General features: G+C 39.7%; 3 protein-coding genes across 11 annotated transcripts; 2 read left to right on the top strand and 1 right to left on the bottom strand.

The window, feature by feature from the left end:
• The first annotated feature begins 4,282 nt into the window (after window positions 1-4,282).
• Window positions 4,283-5,638, top strand: LOC120783199 (solute carrier family 25 member 47-like). Of its 3 annotated transcripts, XR_005706313.1 has the most exons (4): window positions 4,283-4,417; window positions 4,510-4,590; window positions 4,724-5,392; window positions 5,487-5,638. XR_005706313.1 is itself a non-coding variant. In XM_040116004.1 (2 exons), the coding sequence occupies exons 1-2, from the start codon at window positions 4,983-4,985 to the stop codon at window positions 5,533-5,535; spliced, it is 459 nt and encodes a 152-aa protein (XP_039971938.1). In that variant the 5' UTR covers window positions 4,649-4,982; the 3' UTR covers window positions 5,536-5,638. The 3 variants fall into 3 exon arrangements, 1 of the variants encoding a protein (XP_039971938.1); XR_005706312.1 differs by having other exon boundaries at window positions 4,283-4,590; XM_040116004.1 differs by lacking the exons at window positions 4,283-4,417; window positions 4,510-4,590 and having other exon boundaries at window positions 4,649-5,392.
• Window positions 5,639-7,259: 1,621 nt separating this feature from the next.
• On the top strand, window positions 7,260-22,694 carry pfkfb4b (6-phosphofructo-2-kinase/fructose-2,6-biphosphatase 4b). Of its 7 annotated transcripts, none has more exons than XM_040158751.1 (14): window positions 7,260-7,375; window positions 15,544-15,660; window positions 15,754-15,850; window positions 16,735-16,801; window positions 16,906-16,980; window positions 17,073-17,129; window positions 17,580-17,701; window positions 17,786-17,993; window positions 18,096-18,242; window positions 18,340-18,444; window positions 18,551-18,680; window positions 18,860-18,922; window positions 19,206-19,270; window positions 21,924-22,694. In XM_040158751.1, the coding sequence occupies exons 1-14, from the start codon at window positions 7,333-7,335 to the stop codon at window positions 21,981-21,983; spliced, it is 1,356 nt and encodes a 451-aa protein (XP_040014685.1). In that variant the 5' UTR covers window positions 7,260-7,332; the 3' UTR covers window positions 21,984-22,694. The 7 variants fall into 7 exon arrangements, with proteins under 7 accessions (XP_040014685.1, XP_040014684.1, XP_040014681.1 ...); XM_040158747.1 differs by lacking the exon at window positions 7,260-7,375 and adding an exon at window positions 8,464-8,740; XM_040158749.1 differs by lacking the exon at window positions 7,260-7,375 and adding an exon at window positions 13,675-13,874.
• Window positions 22,695-22,791: 97 nt separating this feature from the next.
• On the bottom strand, window positions 22,792-27,273 carry arpc4 (actin related protein 2/3 complex, subunit 4). Its single transcript, XM_040158753.1, has 6 exons — window positions 27,148-27,273; window positions 25,022-25,140; window positions 24,800-24,911; window positions 24,586-24,681; window positions 23,834-24,004; window positions 22,792-23,668 (listed from the first exon to the last, which is right to left on the bottom strand). Exons 1-6 carry the CDS (start codon window positions 27,148-27,150, stop codon window positions 23,663-23,665), a joined length of 507 nt encoding a protein of 168 aa, XP_040014687.1. The 5' UTR covers window positions 27,151-27,273; the 3' UTR covers window positions 22,792-23,662.
• Window positions 27,274-27,309: the final 36 nt, after the last annotated feature.

Genomic DNA, 27,309 nt, shown 5'->3' on the forward strand with positions numbered 1-27,309 from the left:
TGACTCTCCGTCATCCAGGTCATGGTAGCTCCAGGTTTTGTTTTGTTTTTGGCGATTATTGCTGTCCGGTGTGAGAAATCGGTTCTTCATTGCTGTAAACAAAGAAAGACTATATGTGGAAGTCATAAAAGAAATTTATGAAACAAGATTAGATCAAACTAATACACCCTGTAAGGGACTTTTGAGATGGTTAATTATGTGGGTATTGTGACATGCTCAATTACATTAAGACATTAAATCTATGAGAGGTCAACATGCCTCTTGTACAGGTCTACCAACCTTACCAGACATTTCCACTCACTTGAAATCTCTTCCTCTGAGAGGCTCTGCCAAGCCATTAATGCCGCTGGCTGTATATTCGGCACTCACTGAGTTTTTGGCTGCAAGATAAATTGTGTTTACGTTTTCAGTAAATTGGTGAACAAACTGAGGAAATTGAAAACGCGAGAGCTTCAGAGAGCAGAGCCTTTGGCATCAAACCTGTAAATCCACAACCCACTGCTATGTTTTAATGTGTACAGGATCATAAGGGCAGGTGTAGCCAGTGATGGAAGAAGTAGCACAATATAAAAACATATTTAATTACAAGTAAAAGTCCTGCATTTAAAATGTTACTTTAGTAAAAAGGACCAAAGTGTTAGCAGCAAAATGTACTTAAAGTATCAACTTTAAAAGTACTCATGTCAGTGTTAAATTATCATATATTATTGAATTTGAATACTGATGTATTAACATGTAAGTAGGATGGTTAAGGTTGTAATTGGTCGAAGTGGTGCAAATTTTAACCACTCTATATACTGTTGTGTAATTTAATCTATAACAACATATCATATTTTAAAGACTCGTCATATGATTTCTTTGTCAAACATGAATCTCAATAGTAACTTAAAGAGTCAATATTTTGCTCTGAAATGTAGCAAAGTAGAAGTATAAAGCAGCATAAGATGGAAATACACAAGTTAAGTACGAGTACCTCAACACTGATCATAATTACAATTACTTACTTGTTTTCCACTGCTGGTTGTAGAATATATCTTTTTATCTTTAACAGTCTCATGCTGGGACAACATCTAGGTTTGAACATGCAAGTTAAGAGGTGACGTGTGGTACTTTTAACAACACTCCTTTTGAATACATATAAGTAACAGAAGTCTTCTTACTGTCCTGATGTCTGTTCCATTGACTGTACACTACACACAGTTCTTCATTTGGCTATTGAAAGACACAGTGCACACACAGTGTACAAGACGTCAAATAAATTTGCACGATTCTCGGCTGCACTGGAAAAACTGCCATTGCCACCAGTACTGTTTAGGGTCAGGACTGAGTGTACAGAGGCTGAGCGGGTTCAGAGGATACATTTAGAAAGGATGAAATGGAAGGACGAGGTAGAGAGAGAAGTACTGGAGACAGTAAGAAGTGAAAACACAAGTCTGGCGATGGTGTCCAGCCCGATTCCTGGATGTCATGTAATGAGTGATCTCCTGACGATCCGTGAGAGAGGTGTTCTCTTCACTCTCCTCCAACCTCAGTGGAAGGTCAGTTCAATTCACTACAGTCACTTCGCATCAATCTCCGAGCCAAATCAAAGAGCCAAATTAAATGGATGTCTGAGACCCGTGTATACTTGATATTGCCATAAATGAACATTTTAAGGATTAGTGGAATGTAATAAATAGAAAACTGACAGAAAGTGAACGTGTTATTAAAATATAAAATGTTTTCTAAAAAATACTTTCATCTGTTAAGTTGAACAACAGTTGATATTAATGTAGTTTTGTTTTAGTCTACAATCTACTTATACATGTCTCTCTGAATCATGATCCAATGCACTCAGAAACTTTCATTCTTGCTCTTGAGGTTGCTTTCATATTATCAGTAGCAGAGGAGGCCTGGTGGATGAATGGGATTTCTGTGCTGGCTGCTTTGTTTAGTCAGTATCTGATGTTTGTTTTTCCTGGCACTACTACACCATGTTACTAAACCGAATGCTGTAAAACCAGGATGTAAAAATGTTCAGTAAGAATCTTTTTTTGAAAGCCATGAAAAAGAGCAGAGAAGTAAATAATAACAAATAAAAAAGTAATGAAAGCAAAAGAGAAGTAGAAAACGTAAACAAACCCAATTAAAATTCTGTCAATACATAAGAGCCGGTCCATAAAAATTAACTGTAAGATGTCAGTTTTGCAATGTAAAGGTTAATGTGATTTAGCCAAGAGCCCCTGTGATTTTGTAGGCTTTTAAGTCCTGTGATATATTCATTCTCTAAATGATCAAAAATGTTTCTTGCTTGTTTTGTTGAGAAACATAGAGGTTGCTGCCATCTTTGGTAGAGGTTAAGGAACACACAATGAGACTCTTAGACTACAGAGAGCTGCATTCATTCAAGTTAAAAACATTATCAATAAAATCAAAAACTGAGTCATTTTGAAAATACTTCTACAGAAAAGACGAGATTGTACAACGTATGTTGTTTTCAAGTCTATACTTGCATCAGATATTTCCTGACTATTTTTAGTCTTCATGGTCAATTTAATGAAGTAGGCCAAACCAAAAAACGAATACTTCTTATTTGGTTCTTTTGGGATGAAGAATATTCTACCATACCCAGCTGTGTTACTTGTAAGATAAGACAATGTAGTTAGCTTTATAGACAGGAAATAACTGTGTGTCATCAAGATAACAGTGCGCAGTAGATGTCCAAGTGAATCTTCAGGTGTCAAAAGATGACACCTGAATCCTGCAATCCCATATGTTTTGTGTACTGTTGGGTGAGGATGATTTGCCCACAGTGAGTAAAAACCAGTGGAGCGACAGGACCTTAACCAGTGAAGAGCCCTGACACCAGCCTAGTTTCTCAAATGATGTTATTAAATAGTTTGGTCTCCTGAAGAGAGTTTAAGTGGATAATTTCAGAGCATCATCAGCCCCTGAAAAGAGGCCACTGGTCTCTCTGAGGAGCAGCCTCTCTGCTATGAAGTGCCGTGAAACTAAACCAGAATGTCTCAGAGTCACAAGAAATACGAGCTGGTTTTGGAAAAAAAAAGAAAACCTAATCTCACCCATTAAAAAGGAAGTTCAGAATCGACTTGTCTAAACTTTTTTTAAGGAACAAGTTGACCCTACAGGGAAAAATACCAAGGACCAGAAAAAAAATGATTGTAGATAAAATGCACTAACACTGACTGAGCCACATACCTTTTTAAGGAAGTTTTTGGGGACTTTAAAGAGACGAGGCTTCAAAACAGCTCAACACAGTAGAAATAATTTTTCAGGATGCCTTGTTAATGAGACAACATCGGTGTTTAAAATTCAATAGATTCAATGATAAAGCAGTCAGTCTTCATTAGAAGAAAGAAATACTGGGGAGTCCACTTCCTTCACAAATTTATGCTTTATTTATCTTGGAGGGAAAAGTATATAGAGGCTCCACAAGTAATGTATTGTTACATTTAAATGAAAGAGAATGTATATTCTGTTGTTGTGCTTTGACTACTGGTGTATTGCAGCTGATCAAAACTACAGTAGCAAAGGTACTAGAGGCCAAAGAGACCCGGGGTGAGAGTCAAGGTCAGAGTTGTTTAGGCTGTGGGGTGGTGTGTCTCACGGAGGATGAGTCAGTTCATTTCTACTTCCTACAACTCTACTGTGTCAAGGTAAGAGGAAGTGCAGAACTGCTTAGAGATAGTCCACCCACTCACGTCGGCACACACACTGAAACATGTATACCACTTCCCTAGTGACAGTTCCTTCTGTCCCCTTGGCTTGTACTGTTTCCTTTAATTTGCCGTTTCCTTTAGTAACAACAGGGAGTCTTACTGTGATGGTTGTGCCTGTACTTTTCCTCGTGTGACTACTGTAATAGTTGTGCGTAACCCGCTTGCTTCTCTTCCTTTCCTTTTACCCTTCCCTTTGCTTAAACGCAGTATGCCACATTACTGTGGGAGCAGGAGTGGTACGTCCCATTCAAGTACAATGCAACTCGCACGTTCTTCCACACTTTCCCTGCAGATGTAAGTGACCCTGTTTTAAAGCATGAGTGCCTGTAACAAGTTTGTCAGAGTATTTGCTGCTTTAAGGTGGATTTACTGTGTTTACACAGAGCCACTGGATAGGCTTCAACTTTGCAAATGAGACAGAGGAAGAGGAATTTTATCTTGCGGTGAAGGCTGTCCAAAGAAAACAAGGTTAGAAAAACAACTACTAGATGATTCATGTTTCAACACACATATAAGATGTGTTTGCTCTGTCCACATGAAAGCAGAGCAATGGTTGAACCTCTTATTCTGTTTCACCTCAGTCCTTCCTCATAATTTTTTTATTTACTCCTTCCATTTGCAAAAAAGATGATTGAAATGATTATGTTGACAAACACTGAAATAACGGACAGCTCAACATGTGGCCCACCTGATTCAAGGTAAGAGAAATATTACCCCCTTATAGATGTAAAGTGGAGGGAAAAGCAGAGGATTAAAGGGATGGTTTACTGTTTATTTTTGGTCTCTGGAGAATGAACCCAGCGGAACATTTGGACGGGGAGGAGCATTCTTTCCATGGACGCACCATCCACCACAGTTAAAGCGGCCACCAGTTCAGTGAGCCAAAACATGCGCATGAAACACTAATAACTGAGCCAAACAAAATCATAATTTACGTCACAACACAGAAGTAATAAAAAGAGTCTATAATCAGCTTTATTCTGTGATGTATCTGCTTGATGAAGTTTAAAGATATAGACCCCACTATGAGAGGGCTGTTGATGCAGGCAAATCTCCCACAGGACGACCTGAAAGACAAAGACATTGCTGAGACTGTTGACTGCATCATCAAAAAATTTGGAGGGACCAAAGGCTGCGCAGAAAGAGTTGAGGAACAAAGGTACTTCATCTTAAAAATGTTGTGCAGTGTATGGTTCGTTTATCTTATTTTGTTTTGTTTTGTCGTTTTTTTTTTTCATTTTTATTTTAAGGTAGCATTTTGGCATGTTTGACGGGAACAGTCTCTCAGACATTGCCAAGAGCTGCAGGGGCATCCATCTCCATTGCCCCGAAAAAAGGGCCTTTGCCACCGGTGTGATGGTTGGGTACCCTTTTGACACAGTAAAGGTGTGTGGTTACTACAAGGGCATGACGATGACCTACAGGAATTCCCTCCGGTATCTCTGTAAATTAATGCATGGGGATCCTGAGGCCCGGCCCGCCAAGTGTGACATCTTCCTCTCAGGCCTGACTGGAGGAGTTGCACAGGTTTTACTGGTTTCCCCAAAAGACATGGTGAAATTGCATCTCCACAGGCCACAGAGAGAACAGACCAGAGTCAGATTCCTCCTCCTCCACCCGCTCCAGTTCCAGTTGTTCCAGAGAGGATCAGAAAGTGTGCAAGTTTCAAACATGTAAGAGGACTAGGACACATGTTGTTTCAGATCTGTAATATCCATATGGATATGTAAAATGTGTGGTCTGAATGATCTTAACTTTACTCTGCAGTATGAGTTGGACTCCTCAGCAGATCCAGAAAGAGTTTACCTCATCCTGACTGCATTGAGAGAAGTATTCACTGAAAAGCAGCTGCTCCAGCAAAGCACGAGTACAGATGAAAGTCAAATGGAGCCAGATACTAACAGGGATGTGGACCCTTAAGAAGCCTTGAGCTTCTGGCAAACATCTTTAACTGTGATACCTACATTAAAGATTTGCATAAAGTTCCCATAAATGGAAGCTTTTTCTTTTTTTTTCAAGTTCTCCTGCACGATAATAACACCACCTGGTCCCTTGTTGCTGAACACAACTTCTTACTTCATTCAATTTATTTCGACTGTATTTATCTGTATTGGGTGGGAAAATTGTAGGCAAAAGCTTGCCACCTAGGTCAGCAAACACACTACACACAATAAAGAAGTTAATCACAGGACAGTGTTAATCAAACTAATAAAACAAAAACTACAAATTAAAAAGTATATGTGGAATTGGTTAAAAAAAAATCAAATAAATATCAATATCCAAAAACAGCTGAAAACACATGAAGAAATAATACCATACAAAAGCAAAAAAAACTCTACCTACGAAGAGTTGAGAAGAACAGATTGCAGAATGGATAAAAAACTTTGTATACTCTGTAAATCCCTTTTCCTGGGAAGTTGAGCCTCCTGAAGGCAGCAGTGGAAGTTCACTTGCTAAGATGTGTTCAGGCAGGCTCAGTATGCTCATCGATTGACTTCTGATTCACTGGACACAAAAAGAAGATAGATCCCTCTCTTTCACTCCAATAATCTTTGAGCAGAACAATACTGTTCAAGTTGTTTCTGTCCTTCACTGCTAGGCTGTTCAACCAGCAAATAAAAGAAAAGGCCAAAGACTATTGAGGTATTTAAAATTTAGGAATATGCACCATGTGAGCAAAATATACACAAAAAAAATTAAATCCCTATCACTACAGTTTGACATATGATCCCTCCTCAAGGCAGGGGCTCAAGATTATTAATGCAGAACCCGCCTTATTGTACTTAAAGTGGCTATAATCAATGTTTTTATAATAAGAATGTATCAAAGACAATGTGTCAACCTGAAAGGGGTCGCTCATGGTGATAAACCTACAGAGAATTATCTGCCAAATCTGCAGCTCCCCTCTGCTTCTTATTAGCATTGCTTAGCTGTCCGACCCATAACTTCACCGTTTTGGTTCGCTCTCACCAGCTTACACCACCTGCTCAGCAAGGGCACACAGACAAATAAGAGGCTAGCTGGTGAACATAGCGCATCATTTAGCAACTAAAAGACCAGGTATTTCCCTGCAGATCTGGTGGAGACAAAAAGCAGAGCTAAAAAAAAGGGTGAATATTGGACTTTACATTTGCTAGGTGGCCAGAGACCTGGCTTCAAATGAATGACAGTGTTGCTCTATAACTGCTGGGTGTGTAAATAAGCAACTGTTAGCCGTGTCAGCTTAAGATATGATAGGTCAGTGTTGTGTTCACGACTTGTTTCCCGCTTCCAAGAGGCCTAAGCTGAAATGATCAAAAACCTGGGGCTTCTGGGGCCCCTTGGGGTCTGGGGTCCAAGCTGCAGGTGCTGTTCTGCCCGGTGCATATGCGACTGATATGGTTCATACACAAAGAGGCTTAAAACACCTTTGGACAGTAGCAGAGGTGAAGACAGGTACAGGGGTACAGCCACACAACAAAAATTGGGGTGTGCACTCGCGCGCGTGCGTGCGTATAGACGCGACAATGCGCGCGCCTCTCTCTCCCTCAGTTCATTCATTGCTTCACCCTGTGCTGCTGTGGAGACTCACACTTCATATCACGCTGGGAAGAACAGGCTTTAAACCGGGACCATGAGGGGCTCCTGCTGCCCGAGAAACACGCGGGACAGGGCAGGTAGGGCGCGAGCTCCCGCTGAGTCCTCGCTGTTGTTTTTCTTGGTTGTTGTTTTTTTTTTTTGACACTCATGTGTGCAGTGAGTGCTACGGAGCAGCTGGGCTAGCAGGACGATGAAGTAAACAAGTCTGTGTCACGTAGGCATCAGAGGCTTCAGAGCTGACAGGGCTCTCCTCCGGGGAGAGGCAGGACGGACCTCGACAAACAGAGATCTGGGAAAGACTGGCTATATCAGGTTTCATGTAGCGAAGAAGTAGTTTGTTACTTTGCAGATACCAGAGATGCGTCGGTAGCTAGCATCTTCCCGTCTGCTGCTTAGCCTGGCTGCTGAGGCTGGTTAGCTAGCCAGTAAGCTAGCTGATGGACTGACAGTTGTGAGGATGTAAATATGCATGTCTCTGTCCAAAATATTTGCAAACATCATGTCACCTATTGCAGTGTCGTGTCAGAGACCCCCCAAACAGATCTGCATTAGATTATAGATCCAATCGGATTAAGTTGTGACTGCAGAATGCTTGACAAATGTCTGGAGTTAGTGATGATATGGGACTATACCAAGGCAAAGGCAGTGGCAGGAGGAGAGAGTAAAACTTATGATCAGATGGTCATCTTTGCACACCGTCACCTCCAGGCTCATTTTACGTGAACTTTTTGTATTTCTCCAGGGAAACCCTGGTTCTCCCTGCACCTCTTTCAACATGATTCTTGGGTATCAGTAATTTGGGAGCTCCCCATTTGACTCACTCAGTGGTTATAAATTAAATACAACAACCACAGTTTGACAGACGTGCTTTTAAATGCCTAGTTTTTTTGAAATCGTCTGGGTCTTTTATCGGCTTGTCGTATTCATTCTTGTAGCCACAAAATATGTGTCTCTTAAATATTAATTTTAATCAGTTGTAAGTAACATGTTTCCGGCAAACACCTACTGTAAAGTCTGCTTCATCTTTTACACAACATGTGTAGCAGTGATTGGGACAGACGGAGGAGAGATTTTACTGTTAGTTTGGGTCTTCCTGTTGTTGATGTCCCTTGATGACTACATTGCATACTAAAAGAAATGTTTATACGAATGGCATCTGAACCACTGCTAACACTATGGCCTATATAATCCAAAGACTTGGTTATTATAAGAATAGACTATTATGTAATTGTATTAGTCATGTAGCCTGGAAGGTAACAATATGTTTCTGTGCTGTCATGTCGATGGACGCCAAGCTGAGAGGACAAACTCTGACAGCTTGTGTCCCCTGGGAAGGATTCTCTGCTATTCCTTGTACGAATATGGTCACAGCGGTTTAAATGTCTGCAGCCCGAGCTGTTGTGGCAGATGTACGAGGGATGAACAGAGCTCAGGCTGTGTTGGTGAGTAGGAGATGGCTCTGCTGGCTGACTTGCTCGCCTACACACAGAGAGGTGGGGCAGAGCACAAATACAGGAAAAACATATTGGAAAGTGGCATTCTCGTCTGTGTGTGGGGGCTAGGCTATCTATTTCAAGATGGCTGGTAAACAGATATAAAAAGCAGCTTTTTGTTTATATACATATTAAGCTACTCCCGTTGTTAACAATAATGAAAACGTGCTGCTACAAATAGACCGGTTGTGAAAACATCGAGGTAGCTGCATCTGGAGAGTGACCACATAGCCCATACGTCTTTATAACTGCAGAGAGGGAGAGATGTATGCGGATTATATCCCTATGTGCACTTCACAGTGCGACAATATCAATACAATATCTGACAGGACATTCATCTCCACGAGGCTGCCTCAGATGCTGCCAGCTGTAGTAAATCTGCCTTTTCTCACTTCTTGGTTCAACCTCTTTGTTATGCTCAATAATATTTATTTTTTCCATTTTTTTCTCTGTCATGCCCCTACTCTGAATAATCAAAATAAACCAATCCCTCTCATCCTTCTCCACCGATTCTCTCTCTCTCTCTCTCTCTCCCTCTCTGTCTCCCTCTCTGGTGCAACTCCTTCCCTCCCTCCCTTCCCGTGTCTGCTCTCTATCTGGGGGAAAGTTCACCCACTCTCTCAGAATCTCATTATAGGCGTCAGGCAGGGCTGTAGCCTACATGTGTATGTGTAATCCCTATGCACTGCAGAAATTGTACGGCTTTTGCAACTGGGAGCATTCAAGTGCAGGGATGTTAGTGTTATTTTTGTATGTTTATGCTTGCAATTATAGCAACATTTCTGTGCAATGGAGACATGAATCTGCTTGTTCAGGCCCGGACAAAACCGCTTCTTCTGTCGCATGTGACACAGTAGGAACCAATAGGAACCTATAGACTCATTCTGGATCACACATAGACAAATAAATGCTGAAAAGATTAGTCAGTTACAGGTCATTAATTGACACAAAATGAATTGCCAACATATTTGATAATCATGTAACTATTTAAGTCATTTCTCAAGCAAAAGTGCTAAAAAAAACTCCGCAGCTTCTCCAGTGGGAGGATGTGCTGATTTTCTTTGGCCTATTGTAAATTTGGCATCTGACTGCGACCAACAATTTTAAGGCATCACTTTGGGCTGCTGGGAAATTGTGAAAAGCATTTTTTATTATTTTCTGACAATTAATAGTCAAAAAGGAACCAGTCAATCAAAAAATAATCAATACATTCGTTGATAATGAGAAGAATCATTAGTTGTAGCCCTAATATAAATCAACAAGCTAACAAACAGCAGACCACAGATGGATAATAGTACACTTTTATGACCAAAAGTATACGGACAACCCTCTCCACGTGCTTTTATTCTGGGGTTAATTGTCCAGTTAAGGTAAATATTAATGCTACAGCATACAATGATATTTTATACAATAGTGAACTTACTACTTTGTTGCATGGGGCGTTGTTATCAATGGAAAAGGAAAGTGCTTTCTTCAAACTGTTGCTAAAAGGAGGTCCATAAAGATATTTTTTATTTTTACTTTTTTATTTGTCCTCCAACCTGATAGTGGGCAAATCCATACAGCCAGTGTCCTAAATCTGCTGGAAAAGCTACCCAGAGCAGTGGAGGTTGTTATAGCAGCAAACAGGGCATAACTCAATCTTAATGCAAATATCATTCACATACATTATGAGTGTAATGTTCGGCTGTCCATATAACAACCGGATGTGCTATTGCCTGAATCAGTATAGATTATAGCGTCAACATTATGTTTTCTTTTGCTCCTGTTATATACAGTAAATACACAACATAAAATAAACGAATGGATACAGTAAACTTAGTTAATACAGGATCTAAACAGCAGTCCACTGGATTATCCACTGGATTTAACTTGCTGGTAATCATAATTTCAAACCCTCAGGTGGATCACACTGTATTATTGTAAATAATTGTCAGCCACATTTGTCAAATGTAAAAGACTATGGTATTTAGTATTTGAATAAGTGACTTGTATTTTTAGTATTTTGATTATGAATTGCAAAGGCAAAAAATAACAGAGGTCCAAAGGGTGCATTGGTTGAATAATTGCAAAATGTTTAAATATATCTAAAAGACCAGTGTTATATAAGTGTGTGTGTAATTTTTTTTAGGTGAACTCCAGCCCACATTCGATGTAGAGGTTTAAAGGTTTAACAAAGAATTTAATCAGCACTGAAGGAATCAGTCTTATGTAATTTATCTTACTTATTCTTAAGAATTGTCCTGCTGGTCAAAGTCTGGGAATAAATGATTAAAAAATAGGATCATAATGACAATTTGAGAATTATGATGAACTAATAGCTAAAGTAGTGAAATACACAACCAGCAAGGATGTGTGTCCCAGAAACAGGACTGCCATCTGCCCCTTTTTTCCACCTACATATTGTATAAACATAAAAATACAGCTGAATTAAGGAATTTATATGTTCTTAATGGGGAACAAGTCAGACGTGAGAAGTATGGAGAATTCTGATGCTACAATGTCATTCAAACATTAAATGTAGAGCTGATTTATGTATTTTTTTTTTTAAATGTATTGGTTTTTCATTCAATTATTTATTCTTTATTTTCTTACTAACATCTGAACAATTTTATTTTATATACTGTGTCAAAGTAGGTTAAGCTTAGAGACATGTTTTATTACCGCATTATTTATGATTACTGTGTATTTACACTTGTTTTTCATGTGTGCTTCCACAGCAGATTAGCTGTAACATTCGCCACCTCTAAGTGTCTGCCAGTCAGTCAGTGTTTAAAGAATAACTTTTACCAACCTGAGCACAACATTGAGTCCTCAGATGTTGAAAGTTAAGGGAATGTGTGTTTATGGAATTACTGCTAGCAGCTGTGAGGTGTAGCGTCTTGCTGATGGGATCAGTACTGCTGACAGGCCGATTGCCCTCTGACCACTGGCTGCGTTAGATTGATAACAGAATATTTCTCCTCAGTACGATGCATCTCTGTCTTAATTGCATTGTCTGTTTAACCGAATTCTAAACCCGTGGCACTTTAAAAGCAAGTGCACAATGCCACCTGGTGTCACGTCTATGACACTACATTAAGTCTTGTCAAGGCTGAGGAAAAAAACAATGCCGGCTTCCAGACACATGACAAGGCAGGATGTGGTAAAATTTGGCAAATTTTAACCATTATTTGAAAGTGGAACTTGAACCAGTCGCATAGTTGCTGATGAGCGCCGCCGTACTGCACCTCTCTTTTGTTCTCTCTTGCAGAGAGAAAAAGAGAGAGGGAGAAAAAATGAATTCAGAGAAAAGCATTTATTCTTTCACTGAACACGAGACCTCATGGAAAACTACTGCTGAACAGATTAGGCGCTCAACAAGAAAATAAGCAACAACAATTTTGACAAAGTAATCAGTCAAGCAAAATATCACTTTGGGCTGTGCTGGGCATTTTCAGACGATTTTCTGACATTTTATGAGGCTGGGTCCAGCAGTTATTTTCATCAGCAGTGAATCTGCAAATTATTTTTTTTGATGAACTGATAAACATGTTGAACATCAGAAATGGTCCATGGTCACAGTCAAAAACCCAAAGACAATCACTTTAAAGTGATATTAAACAGAGAAAAGCAGCAAATTCTCACATTTAGGAAGCTGAAACCAGTTTATTTGTTTGAAAAATGACTCAGCAAATTAATGGATTATCAGAATTATTGTTGATTAATTTTCTGTTAATCGACTAGTCGGTTGAGGATAATAAATTCAATAATATTGACCAAATTCGAACAACAATAGCGGCTGATTGAAATGCAAAATATCTAAATTGTAATATGTAGATATCCACAGACACAAACGCGCGCGTAGACTGTAAAAGACCGGATGTGCCGCACGAGTGAGTATCTGGTGCTGGAGTTGTTGATGACTGTTGCCACAAGACCGATGCGTGACTCCGTGGGGCCCGTGACTGGGTCGTGTAGAACACGGGCCTACGACAGTGTGGGTGAAGATGTGCATCTGAGATCCCAGCAGTCTGCATGGCCGCCTTGTCCCCGGTCGTGCTCTCCGATTGGCTGCTGGGCCTGTCGTCTCTCCTCTGATTGGTGGAGTGTGGCAGCTGCATTCACGTCCCATGTGTGCTGCGCGTGAACAACCGCACACTTGTTTTTTCTTGCAAAATCTGCTTTTCCCGCTTCATTTGCCCTACTCCACGAGTCATTACGGTAACGTTTCATTCTTAGAAATGGAGGATTTGGACTCTGCTAAAACTCAAACCTGCCCTGGAAGTGTTTGTGAAAACGTGTGTGAAGAGGAGTCAAGGAATTTAATTCGCCACATCGGGACACAGGATGTTCAGTAAAATGTAAAGCGTAAGGGGGCTGTCTAAAAGACAACGAATACAAAAACGTTCAGTTTAAAGACAACCAAAACAAAACCCCCTGCTACCTATACTCCCAAATATCTGCATTTCTGTGAATAACCGTACAGTTGTTCATAAGACGGTTTCATTTACTTATGAAAGGAATATTTGTGTTTCTCTTTATCTGATTCAACGTTCCCCATGGACTAACCAAACAATTTCCATTATATTTCTAAGCTCCGAAAAGAGCAAGTAAGTAGATTTCGAGTTTGGATTATTTGATAAGTGAAACCGCCTGGGATAACACTGTGGCGTGAGTATATCTAAATACCTGAAAATGCTAGTTAATTCAATGAGGTGAGGTGAAAAAACGTGTCCGAAACGCTGTTCAAGTGAAGTCAGAGGACATCCTGCTCCTGGCTCTTTGTTTTGCTCCCTTACTCTGTGTTGCACACCGTCTCCGGTCGTTACGGTAACGGGAAGCTGGTGTTTCTCAGCTGATATGTGACACCCCCCCACCCGCACCCCACCCCAGCTGAGCCTGCTCAGTCAGACTGCCGGGGCGATAGCCCAGTGCCTCAGTTTGTTGTGAGGAGTGCAACATCAGTGATCCGGTGATCCATCATCCAGGATGTTAGATAACGAGGAGTGTGTGTTGGAGACTTCCCCGCGGGAGCTCACCCAGAACCCGCTCAGGAAGATCTGGATGCCGTGCAAAAACGGGCACATAGCTCAGAGACGGGGTAAGATGCAGCTTGCCGTCAAGAGCCGCAAAGGATGTGACTGGGAGGTGATGCAACGTGCATCTGCTAATATTCTTCTTGTTTTTTTTTTTTCATCATATGCTATTGTATGCATGTTTTCCTGAGCCTAGTCTGTCTCTGAACTCATATAAAAATATTGCAAGGCTGTTTGAGATGTCGCGCACAAATAAAGTGGTGAATATTCTCGCCTTTTTGTGTTTGGCCATGTTGCATCATGCTCAGCTCGCCTGGCTCTTTTTTTTTTTTTTTTTTTTTTTCCCGAACATCAAATGCATAGAGGTAGATCGGAATCGCGCTCGGGAGAACTAATATTAAATAATATTAAACTTGCTGAAGTGAATTTGACCATATGACACACACATCACCCAAATACATCCATTTGCCCTGGACCACCTCTAACATCCAGCATGTCTGATCGTGTTAGTCTGCCAGTCTGAGTTTGAGAGTGAGCAGCTGTTTTTTTTTTGTTTTAAATTTCAGCCAGTTGCTCTCAGTCTGGTTTGCTCTCTATGCAGGTCGGCTTGTTTTTGCTGAGTCAGGCTCTGCCCGTTTCAAGCTGCTTTCCTTTTAAAACAAGCTGCAGCTAGTCCAGTCCTGTTTCTGTCACTTAACACTTTACCCTCTTTAGCTTTATCCCTAATCATTCCGTGCCTAGTGTAAAATATCACTGCAAGAGTCCTTATAGACATCAATCCAAAATCCCTTGCCCCCTGTCGTCTGTGATACTAGGGAGTGTCTCAGTGAACCCGAGGAGAATATCTGATACATATTTGTTTAGGCAGGATTTTTGCACTTTGAGCCAGCACTTTTCAACCAGTGTATCAAAGATGACAGTTTTGAAAATAATCTGTATTTGAAGGTAACACAATAAAAAGGAAAGTAGTTGAAATCATTTGTGGCGGCAGAATCTAAAATGCTTTTGTGTGTGGCACTCCTGAGTTAACAGTAGAATACACCCAGAAGCAGCACTATAATTTTAGTAAAAATAAGAAAAAAATCATGTCAATAAAAGAATGTAGGTTACTTTACAGTAATTGTCAGCTGAGGTGCAACAACATGTAGATTGTCAGCAATGAGAGATTTCTAAAACCCTGGGATCCCAATGAAGTGTGCTGAATTACAGCGAAGTCTGAACTGTAGTTACCAACTGGTCCTTACAGCGGACCGCAGAGACCAAACCTGAGCTTTTTCGCTGTCCTTAATTAACCAGCGTGTGTGTGGCCGGCTTTCGCAGAAGTAGGTCAGAGGTGATACAGTGAAGACCTCGTCGTCTTCTGCTGTCTACCTGTTCGTTTCCATCTTTATTATCAGTGATTCGGTTTGCCCGCTTGACATTTCTTCATATTTCCTGTTTCTGCTTAAGAGCCGGTCTGGAGCACGCTTCAGAGTTAGTTTCAGTTGTTGTTGTAGTAATGATATCTCGTCTCTCTGGCAGGGATTTCGTGTACTAATGTGCGCCACAGTCACGCAGACCGAGCTGAAATCTTTTCAACAAGTGTTCTCACCGTCTTATGAGCCACCTTCAAGACTAATGGAATTCTTGCTGAATGGAACAATTTTGACAAGCCATGCTCAGTAAATTAAATGTGTGTGAAGTGAGTTAAATCTATCAAAAGTCTGTGTTTCTCTGTCTCCCCTCTCCTTTTAGTGTGTATGACAAACTGCCCGACCCTCATTGTGACTGTAGGACTTCCAGCCCGAGGGAAGACTTACATTTCGAAGAAGCTCACTCGCTACTTAAATTGGATAGGTGTGCCAACCAAAGGTACAAGCTGCACTCCCCCAACACATTCACACAGACATTTACATATTACTTTACAGCCGTAAGTAACTATGCTCCATCGTCTACCTGTAACAGAGTTCAATGTCGGCCAGTATCGGAGGGAGTGTCTGAAGATCTATAAGTCCTTTGAGTTTTTCCGTCCAGATAATGAAGAAGGCTTAAAAATCAGACGGTGAGTCTACACCGATTTCTCTAGCAGTCAACCGGTTTCATGCAGGGGGGGCCAAACCGTGAGCAAAGGCACACCAAAAGTCCGACAACCAACAACCAGCCAAAGACTCACTCTGATAAGCACTCCAACAAGAGAGGAGGAGCTCACCGGGGAAATCACCTACCGAGGTGATCGGCTGGACTGAAAACCTGCGGACTGGTGGCTCTGTACAGTAACTACATAATACTATTGGACTGTATCCTACAGTCTTGTAGGTGTATGATATCATTTACTTTCTGGTGTAAGAATTATTGTACTTCCCAAAGTTGCACACACACACACACACACAGTTTTTTTGTTTTTGTTTTTTTTTTAAAAGCAGTATATATTCATAAAAGACATTTCAGGGGCTTTTTATTTATTATTATTCTAAAAAGTGGTTTTACATGATTGGGGCTAACTCAAAGTTTTGATAAAATCTGTCTGTCTGTTGTCTGAATGGGAAATACAAAAAAGAAATCTGATCATAAAGGTTTGCTTGAAGCTCATTTGGCCTTATAAGAATTGTTCATTCTTAATTATTATTTTTAACGTGGTGATTAATTTCCTGTCATCAGTGAGAGCCCGTTCATCTTCTTTTTGCCTTGAGCTTGTTGGGTGCAACATGTCTATTTCTTTGAAGAACTTCTAGTTCTAAGTACAATAACTTTTGTAAACCATTGTTTATTCAAGCCTCTCTCTTATTATTTTTCACACATAATATAACAAAAGGGTTGAAGATTATTACACCTTGTCTGCCAAATTGAAAATTCACCAGTAGGTGTAGCTACTTGGTAAAAACAACTCTGTGTTGGACATCTTTGGCTTGGCTGGAGTAAACTTACTGACTGCTGTCTTTTCAACAGTCAGTGCGCGATGGCAGCACTGAATGATGTTCGGGAATACCTGAGTGTCGAAGGAGGACAGGTGGCGGTGAGTCCTAGATACTGTCCCGGAGGTCTGCATGACAAATATACAATACAATAAGTAAGTATATGTCAGGGCTGCATAAGAAGTGCTTTTTCCTGCTGTTTCAGGTCTTTGATGCCACAAATACAACAAGAGAAAGAAGAGGGACCATCGTCAAGTTCGCTGAGCAGAATGGTTTCAAGGTGTGTTAACCGACGCAGGTTTTTTTAACCAGTTCAATCAGTCTTCTTGACTTGATGGCCTCCAAGTTTACTATACTGTCCCGTCAATGCAGGTGTTTTTTGTGGAGTCTGTGTGTGAGGACCCAGATGTCATTGCGCAAAATATTGTGGTAAGCATTGTCATTTTATTCAATCCAGTGTAAATTAATAAAAATTATTTACATACTGTAAGTGATATTTAAAAAAAAACAAAACAACTGTCTGACGAATTCATTAGTCCTTGCCTATGTTAAAGGAATATTTCAACCAATTTGGGAAACACTTTTTTTATTGAGTGTTAGATGAGTATGGAGGTGCTGATAGGTGGATTATTTAACTTTGGACAGAGCCAGGCTAGCTGTATCTTTGTGATAATTTCCAAGGCCACAGTAGTGAACACGTGAACTTTGATGGGAACAAAGCCGGACAACTGACCAGCAGGGTCAGAGGGAGGGGAGGCAAGTCGAGATGTGGTTTAGATTCAGAAACACTCAGCATGATAAAGAGCGGAAGCAGTGTCCAACAGATAACTTCCCCCTTTCTCTGCTCACATCCCCGCCCCATGTTTCCTCTCTTTGTAGCAAGTGAAGCTGGGCAGCCCAGACTACATTCACTGCAACACAGAGGAGGCCATTGAGGACTTCATGAAGAGAATCAAGTGTTACGAGTCCTCCTACCAGCCTCTGGATGAGGTTCTGGACAGGTGAGGACACACAAAAATGACAAAGTAGATTAAGTCAGCTCCTCAAGATCGCAGATAGCTGGTTAACCGACTTTCTTGCTCCAGGGACCTGTCCTACATAAAGATCATGGACGTGGGCCGTCGTTACCTGGTGAACCGTGTTCTTGACCACATTCAAAGCCGAATTGTCTACTACCTGATGAACATCCACATTACACCGCGCTCCATCTACCTTTGTCGCCACGGTGAGAGCGACCTCAACATCAAGGGACGCATCGGAGGAGACTCTGGCTTGTCTGCCAGAGGAAAAGAGGTGCGTCTTTGTGTATGTGGTGCGTCTGCACATCAAGAGCATGAGTTCAACGTAGTCTGACATTTATAAAGTATATTGGTACAATGGTCCCTTGCCTTCTAGTTTGGCAGGGGTCTGAGGAAGTTCATCCAGGACCAGAACATCAAAGATCTGAAGGTGTGGACCAGCCAGATGAAGAGAACAATCCAGACAGCGGAGTGCCTGGGAGCGCCATACGAACAGTGGAAGTCTCTCAACGAAATAGACGCTGTACGTTCATGTCTTTGTTTTTATGAGAAGTGAATACAGCAGCACATCTTAAGCATTTGTGTACTCAAGCTATACATCTTCTCCCATCTTTACAAAGGGTGTGTGTGAGGAAATGATGTATGAGGAGATTCAGGAGCATTACCCTCTGGAGTTTGCACTGAGAGATCAAGACAAATACCGCTACCGCTATCCTAAAGGAGAGGTGAGAGCGTGATTCTTCAACATGTCTCATTCTTCTTCTCTTTTTTTTTTAAAGAGGTGTTTCCCTACTTATGACTGTGTCTGTTTGATGGGTCTGTGATTCTCAGTCATATGAAGACCTGGTGCAGCGACTGGAGCCTGTGATCATGGAGCTGGAGAGGCAGGAGAACATTCTAGTCATTTGTCACCAAGCTGTGATGCGCTGCCTTCTTGCATATTTCCTGGACAAGACTGCAGGTATTAAGGCCTTGGAGTGGTGAATATGGACAATTTTTTATTTTTTTGTTATTTTTTTTTTAATCACACCAAATTGAAAGGCACCGTGCTTCATTTATAGCCTCAAAAGAAAAGATGTTGTACATCCTGACCTTGAAACGTGGAAGATGTTTTATAACTTTTGGTCTCTGCCTCCACAGACGAGTTGCCTTATCTTAAGTGCCCTTTGCACACTGTGCTAAAGTTGACCCCCATGGCTTACGGTGAGTTATGTAATCTCTCTAAACTTTACATCATATGTTCTCTGTATGTTGACCATCACCATTATTCTATCACAATAAGTTACCCAGAAATGCATCCATGTTTTCTTGTAGCACTATGTTACATGATACAGAAAAGAGGATAACTGTCTCGTGTGTCATTTTACAATCTTGTTTGATGTAATCTTGCTACTTCGAGTCAAACATTTTAACAAAAGCAAACTTGGTGATGATTTATCTCCGCTTGATCTAATTAATAGTTTTTATTTTGTTTGCTCTTACTTAGGATGTAAAGTGGAGTCTGTGTATTTAGGCGTGGACGCTGTCAACACACACAGAGACAGACCAGAGGTAGGTATCCGAGGCAGCACAAAGAAATGTTTGTCAGCAGACGATGTAGACAACTTGAATCCACTTCAGGGGTGATTCACATCACTGGGTTTTCAAGACAACCTCATCTGTGACCTACGATTCAGTCAGGAGAACATCTCCCAGAAAACGCTATGCGTAGAAGCCATGTGAGACTTTGTATCATGATTTCTGGAGGGGCGCGTTATGTCTACCATACTATATGATCTGCATCTCCCTCCTGGAACACGCCTAGCAGTCATTGCTGATCCAACCCTTTCGTCTTATCGCACAAAGAATACATATCTTTCACACAGAGGAAGCCGCGTTCAGTCTCCGTCCACCAGTGATCCCTGAGGGCAACCAAGACAACTGTGACATCACTTAACATTGACACTCCTACCTCCATTGTGACCTTTTCTCTAGTTTCATTTTTATCTCTAAGTGGGATCAGAAATGCTGTTTTGTTTTTGTTTTTTTTTTTTTTACGTTGTTTTTTTTTTTTCATCTTTGTAGAAGCTACGTAACTGGAATCCAGTTTCAGGATAAATCACTCAGCTTTGTGTGTGTGTGTGTGTGTGTGTGTGTGTGTGTGTGTGTGTGTGTGAATGCCCCTAAGCGACATAAACAACAGTATGTGGGCGTGTGTGTGTGAACACTTGTATGTCTCTCTTTGTGAGGAATTGTTTGACTTTTAGATTTTGGGAGCATTGTGAGGACATTTCAGGTGATCCTCGCTACTTTAAAGGACTGTTTGAAGACTCAGACTTGGTGTTAAGGTTAGGGGCTAGGGAATGCATTATGTCAAAGTGAAGGGCAACTGTTTGTGTGTGTGTGTGTGTGTGTGTGTGTGTGTGTGTTAGGTGGAACAATTACTATGAATGAGAACATAAAAACAAGCACATTACATTTTTATTGTTTTAAAATATGCCTTTACAAACCATCTAAAATTTAACATTATGCATTTTTTTTAAGTATGAGCACATCCCCGATTGTGTTTTGTATTAACATGAAGCCATTTCCATGTTTGCTATATAACCTAGCTCTTTTGTATACATGTGTGTAGAAGAGACAAATGTGACAAACGCAGTTTATCTCGACATTAATTTTTGTTGCATATAAAATTACGCACTATATCATTTTCATTACAGTAATATTTTTGTTTAAAGATAACCTGTATCTCAATGTAAACACTTGTTTTCTGTTTAAATGTGAAGGGTAATTTGCAATTCCTACCAAACTCCTGTCTAGATCCACACTAGAATCAAGATGTACACCATTTACCGTGAAATCATCAGTGATAGTGTTAACCGGTTGTTGGCTACAACACATGCTTAAATTATTCAATCAAATGTAACATTTTTTTTTCATGTTTTTGTGTTTGTCAAGGTTTACGTATTGTAAATATAAATGTCCAAATTGGAAAAAAAGAAACACTCTCTTTCTCCTTTTACTTTTTCCTGGTGAACAACAGTATAAGTGTGTTCTGTCAAAGATGCATTGCAGACAATGACTGTGTGTCTGGAAAGTGTACACATTCACAGAACACATTTCAGTATGGGTCGAGTAGGACATTAAATGATTTGTCCCAGTAAAGCTTTAAAGGGTAGGTTCGGAATTTTTTGGAGTGTTTTAAAACAACAGTCAGGCACCCATGTGAACACTGGAACAAAAGCTGGAGTTTATGAATAGCATTTGTGGGTGCGACTAAGATTTTTTTTAAGTAATAGAGAACATTTAAAACAACTTTTTTTTTTAAGAAGAGTTATTGAAGACATCAAAACGTGGTCATGGTTCTGAGTCCTTTTAAACCAAAGAACCATCTAAATGTTAAATCGTAAACAGAACATTTTCCAGTCTCCTAAAAAAACAGCTACGTGTCCATATGAACCATGAAACAGGTTCTTGTCTGTGGACAAGGAGGGAACACAAAGAGGGAATTTCATTCTGAAAAGACTATCTTTGGACGATACCCACTTGCTTTGTCTAGTTCAGACTGCTGAAGCCTCATATTACCTTCAGATAAACTTTGGAATACACTTTCACACAAACAACTGTAGATTTTGTCCCGTCACTTACGCTGAACGCACGTTAGGAAGGGATCTTTCAATGGCCAGTAGGAACAGGATTGATTACAACAAGCAGGACCTATTTCATGGTTCATACGGACACCTGACTGACCTTTAAGACAGGCTTGGAAATTTGTAGAAACGTATACATTTATTTTATAGTTGTCTACAACATGCTTACTTAAAGTATTGCCTGTTAATACTGAAAATGTCAGTTTTAAGATTTATCATTTAGATGGTTATGTAGTTTAAAAGGACTCTGAACCGTCTTGACGTTTTCAGTAATATATCATCTAAAAAAGCTTTTTATGACTAAAAATTGTTTACTTACTCAAAAAGTACTCTTAGTCGCACCCACAACTTTCATTCATCCTTCAGGTTTTTTTTATTATAGACACACAAGCGAAATTATCTGAAAATCCGATGAAAGCATTAATATATCTTAGTCATTTTACTGTTAATTGCTGTTCATGAAGATATGTATATCAAGGGATTTCTCAATGAACAAAAGGCAATTTGTAAATGTCAGATAAGTAATGCAGGACTATAACTCAGACCTTTCCTCTCTTATCACTGTCTTTTTTCAGAATGTGAATGTGCAGCGCAGCACAGAAGACGCTCTGCAAACAGTCCCAGCTCACTTCTGATCTCCTGCAATTCCTGTTCCTACGGTGCTGTTTAACTGCCCGCCATGGCAGCTTCTTCACTGATCTGGAGGAACAAGTATCCTCCCAGACTCCAACTATAAAGCACTTTCACTAAATATAATCAATTTTTATACATCTGTTTGTTGTGAACTGTACTGTTACTGTAGCTCAAAAATGCCAACATTTTTTACATGTGGGTCCACTGTTACTGTTGCAATTGTAAGATTCCCGTTCACCGTCTTTTACCATGTTTATATTTAATGTCTACTGTATATTGTGTCCATTGTTTATGTTGCCATATGCTTCCAGTGTTTGTGAGGATGTTTTTCTTGTATGAAAAACATGTATCATAACCCAAAAATACTGTGAGGACCTACTTCAGTTAAAATACTCTCAAACTCCTTACTCCGTGACAGTTGTGAAACATTTTACTTTTTAATTCTGTTACACAGCGTTTTTCCTCTCCTGGTTGTTGATTTATATTTAAAAAAAAAAAAAAAAAAAAAAAAAAGAGCCAGCCTGTGTGCTAAGTGGACCTACGCTGAGTAAACAAAGATTGAAGATGAATTTCAAAACATTCCAGAGGTGAAGATAAAATTCTTACACTACACAGCTCCACAAAAACACCACAAAGGTTGGAAATAGCATCGTAAATGCAACCGACACCTTTTCTGTGAAATGTAGCTCATTCTCTGTAATTCCAAGTCCAAACAGGTTTGGACATAAACTTTGCGGGGTTTCACTTTTTAAAAAGATACAGTGAAATGAGAAATCATGACAGTTAAAAAGACACTGAATGGCTGATGAATGATTTTATCATTCAAATGAGTATCTGGTTTTATTTAAGAGTATAAAATAAGGTACTGTGCAAACTGTACACGCTTGTTTGTTTGATGTAAGTTGTGTGTGAAAATCAAGATGTATTATACAGTATGTGAATCTTTTGAGAACTCTGTACAATTTCTGTAATATTATACATTTGATATTGTATATAACTGTACTGAAAATATCATTCCAAATGCCTTGTTTGTCCTCAGCTGTCAAAATCTTAATAAACCTTCAATGTTTTGGGGAAGGACAGAGCTTCTGGTTTTGCTTCATAACTTCATAAAATGACAACAGATTTAAAAAAAAAAAAAAAAAAAAATCACTAAAATACAAAGGATAATGTTTTTATTTATCTTCACTTCCAGCAAGTATATTTATTTTACTTATCCATCTACAACAGGGTCTACTCTGTAATAAATCAAGAAACATGTACTGGCTGATTGCCTTTCATGGTTTAAGGTCTGTCGTAACAAAACATAGCAAAATGAAATTATTTTTTTATAATATATATTTTATATATATATATATATTATCTGAAAAACTTCCATATTACCCTGTGCTCATTAATACTGATTACAAATATCTGTTTTTTAAGGTCCTGCCCTGAATTCTTTTAGAGGCAGAAATTAATGTCTGGTGTGAATATATTCATTATGTACAAACGTCAATATTTTTGAGCACAGGGGCATTTTAAGGTTAAAGGGCAAAACACCATTGGCCGGTACATTTCTACTGTACGTCTTATGTTTTTTAACTTCTCTTGGCAGATGGTATTTTGTCTCATCTCTGTCCTGTGATGTGCACGCTCCACAGTGATGGCCAAGATTGCAAAAGGAATGTAATCCCCTCTCTCAGAACTGCAGGAGTAAAACAACAATAATATTAAAAAACTATTTTACCAATAAGCAGTAAAGTAAACTGAATGCAGAATGCAACAATATAAGACTGTAGGTTACCCTAATGCAAAACATAATGCAAAAGGAAACCACCAAATAAAAGAATTTGGAAAAACAACAACTTACATTTTTGAGAAACTCTTCAGCGACAATACGAGCCCTGGCGTTGACAGACAGCTTCATTTCACTGATCTCTTTGTCAATTTCCTCCATGAAATGAATGACAAAGTCCACCAGTTTATGTTTGTACATCTGCTCTGTGTGGAAGTTGGTGATGAGAAAACTGATGTCATAGCCCTGCAAAAAAACAAAAACAAAACAAAGAGATGGATGACAGTATGAATGTTACAGATCCCGTCGTCACATGCATCCGTTTGAGCTGAATACCGTGAGCTTTATATAGCAACAACAATAATTTAGTGTTCCCGCTATTTGCAACAAATAATTTTCCAGGGCATTTCCTGGGTATTTAATGATCTAACATACGCGCTGACATTTGTGGCTTCAAGATAAAAAGGCAAACATCATTGACTTTCACTCATTGTTTAAAAATAACACACTGTTTTTTTTCTCCTGCCTCCATTAATTGGAATATTCAAGGGGGTTCAAGAGCGCTAACCATTCAAGGTCATTCAGGGCATCACGAGGCAGGACTCCTGCCTATATTTACCTCATCCCTGACTACATTAACTAGACTAAATTTTGGGTTTTTTTGAAATTTATCATAGTTAGATAAACAAAATAATTTTCACTTTTGTTCCAAATTACCCTTTGCATGATGACAAAATGCTTATCAGGAAATTCTGGGCAAATTTTATGTATACAGTATATGTGAGAAGCCTGTAAATATTGCTGACCCATTTTCAATGCCCACTTACCTCCACCGGTTTCCTCCTCAGGATGAAGAAGTTCTCTGCTCTCATCATCATGAAACGCATGAATTTATGGCACAGAATCTTCTCAATCTCATCTGCCTGCAGCAGCAGCACATTGAGGTAAATAGTTGTCAGGGTTTCAGATAAAGTTCTAATCTTCACATCTTATCATTTTTATCACCAACTACTGTGTAATTGTGCTTTGAGTCTGACTGACCTGCTTGACAGCGATGCTGACTCTGACGGAGTTGATGGAGCCCTCAATCAGAACCTTCTCCTTGTCATTACGGCTGATGATCACAGGCTGGAGGAGCAGCTCTTTACTACTCCTGGAAGTGGGCAGAAATGCACATAATTAATTTTGATTTAACTCTGACTTCATGTACTGCTTGGTTTTAATCCGCCGAAGTGGCACTCAGAGCTACAACGAGAGACTCACCGCACTTCCACCTCTGGCTTGTTGTGTCTCTCCACCACTTGTGAGGAGAAATTCTCCAGACAGAGGGCGGCCTGCAGAGTGGCACGCACCGCGTTGAGATATGGGCGCAGGGTTGCTGTCTGAGGAAGGAAAGAGAGGAAGAGTAGATGAGAATCACTCCTCAAGGTGAGTGAATATGAATCTACAGGCCAGCTCAACCAAGACTGACTTGAAAGGGGTCCGGTGGATCAACAAGTTTCAAATACACATTCTTCCCTGGTTTCACTTCACCTGATAACACTGTGTAAGGTCTTAATCTGACTTGAGTCTTGACCCACTCAAGACATTTGCTTACAATATAAATGAACTTATTTAGACTTATGCAAAAAGATGATATCAAAGAACCGTATATTACCGACTTTGATAGAAATAACCTATGTCTTACTATATGTGTGACTATCACATGACATTCTGTTCACTATTGCAGTTGGTTGTTTCGCATTAAAGTCACAAAGTCAACTGTGTGTATTTTTCTGTAAGTATCTGTTCTTAATTAGGCATCTTCAACACATCAATGCCATTACTCCAACTTCAAATATTTTAGCCATCCTTCAACTCAATCATCCGGCTAAAACAAGCCAGAGCAGGAGAGACAAATTCTAACCATCTCCAAAGCGGAGCCCACCTGATAAGTTTGCTAGCCAGTATCATCGGTGAAGATTTTTCATACTTTATTGCCAGTTTAATGTTGTTGATAGGAATTTGGTTTGGTGGGTTCACACAAAACAAAACCAAATAAAAACCTCACATCACATACGGTAACCACCTTGGGACATTAAATTAGTGATTTTAAAATGTTAAAAAAAAACAAATAAAAATAATAACTAATTAAATAACTGTTCTATGTAGCTCATTGGTCCTGGAGGAGCATTGTTTTGTCTCAATGTGTACTATATTAGCTGAAATGAAAATTAACAAACTGAATCCTAATTAGTAAAATTAGCATTCCCCTAGGGATTCTATCAGTACCACAAACCAGCTATGGTGTATAGCATTGTATACAATACTTACAGTGTCTTACACACAGGAATAAAAACAGCACATTAGTGATATAGGAATTAAAGGTATGAATGGCCTTTAGGTAAGTGCTGTTCCAGAACCTTACTGTTCTAGTAAGATACTTTTCAGTCATTTAAAATAAGGGAAGCCATAATATTACAATATCAGCTTACCAAAGATATACTGCTATTAGCTTCTATGTCAACTGATAAAAAAAACAACCCAGAAATTCCAAAAATGGCAAACATATGTGTGAGGTGATTTAGAAAAACTGACATTACACTGTCCATCAGAGAGCAATGAAAATTTTATTTTTGACAAACTGTATAAAGCAAAATATTATAAAACAATTTTTTTTTATGTTGTGTATTTATCTAAAAGATTGAATGGATTTTTTTTTTTAATTTTCAAAAACGGATACTGGCCTCACAAAGCTAACTACAGCCAGGCTATTTCAGACCCTACCCTCTGACCTCACTGTATAAACTCAAAACCAAACATCTTTGTCACACTACAATATTAATATGACAGGAAACGCTGAATTGTAATAAGTGTTGATATAGCGAGGATTGTGAGGATTTTTTTTTTTTTTTTTAAACTGAGGAACAAAGCAGCTCCAGAGGGGCCAACACAACACGATCGAGGAGTCCATCATCACTACCAGTTCAGCTGGTACCAGCAGCAGCAGCAGCAGCAGAGTCAGAGTTCACCAGTATCTTTCCTTGTCCATCATTCTAGCTAACATTCTACGTTACTTAGCAACAAAGCCTTACTAAAGTGCTACGACCAACCTCACACGTTACGATAACAACATCTATCGGGGGTTCTATCGGTTCTATGACGCAGCAGAATTCTATGAACTCGGATGTTTTCCCTTAGCTGGGAAACCGACCATCTAACGCTAGCTTTTTAGCTAACTACCTGCCTAGCTAGTTGAAATGAAACCCTCGGTCAAAAAACGAGCTGCGCCTCTCTACACGGATGCACTGTTAGTCAAGGGGTGGTAACAGCCTATTATCGACAAGGTTCGATGTAGTTAACAATTCAACTCTGTCAGTTTATCAGCACATATGTCTATTTTTTCTTACCATTTCTGTTTATCAGCTGAGGCGGCTAAAGGCGGAAGCAGCTACACTTGTCAGAGCTTTTTCCGTGAACATACCGGAACTCCGCTCTGCCTCCGAGCTGCCCCGGCTCTTGCACGGTTTTTAGAGCTGAGGAATAAAACACCAACATTACGAAAAATTATC

The sequence above is a fragment of the Xiphias gladius genome, chromosome 21 (genome assembly GCF_016859285.1).
Source record: "Xiphias gladius isolate SHS-SW01 ecotype Sanya breed wild chromosome 21, ASM1685928v1, whole genome shotgun sequence".
In the NCBI taxonomy this organism is placed as follows: Eukaryota; Metazoa; Chordata; class Actinopteri; order Istiophoriformes; family Xiphiidae; genus Xiphias; species Xiphias gladius.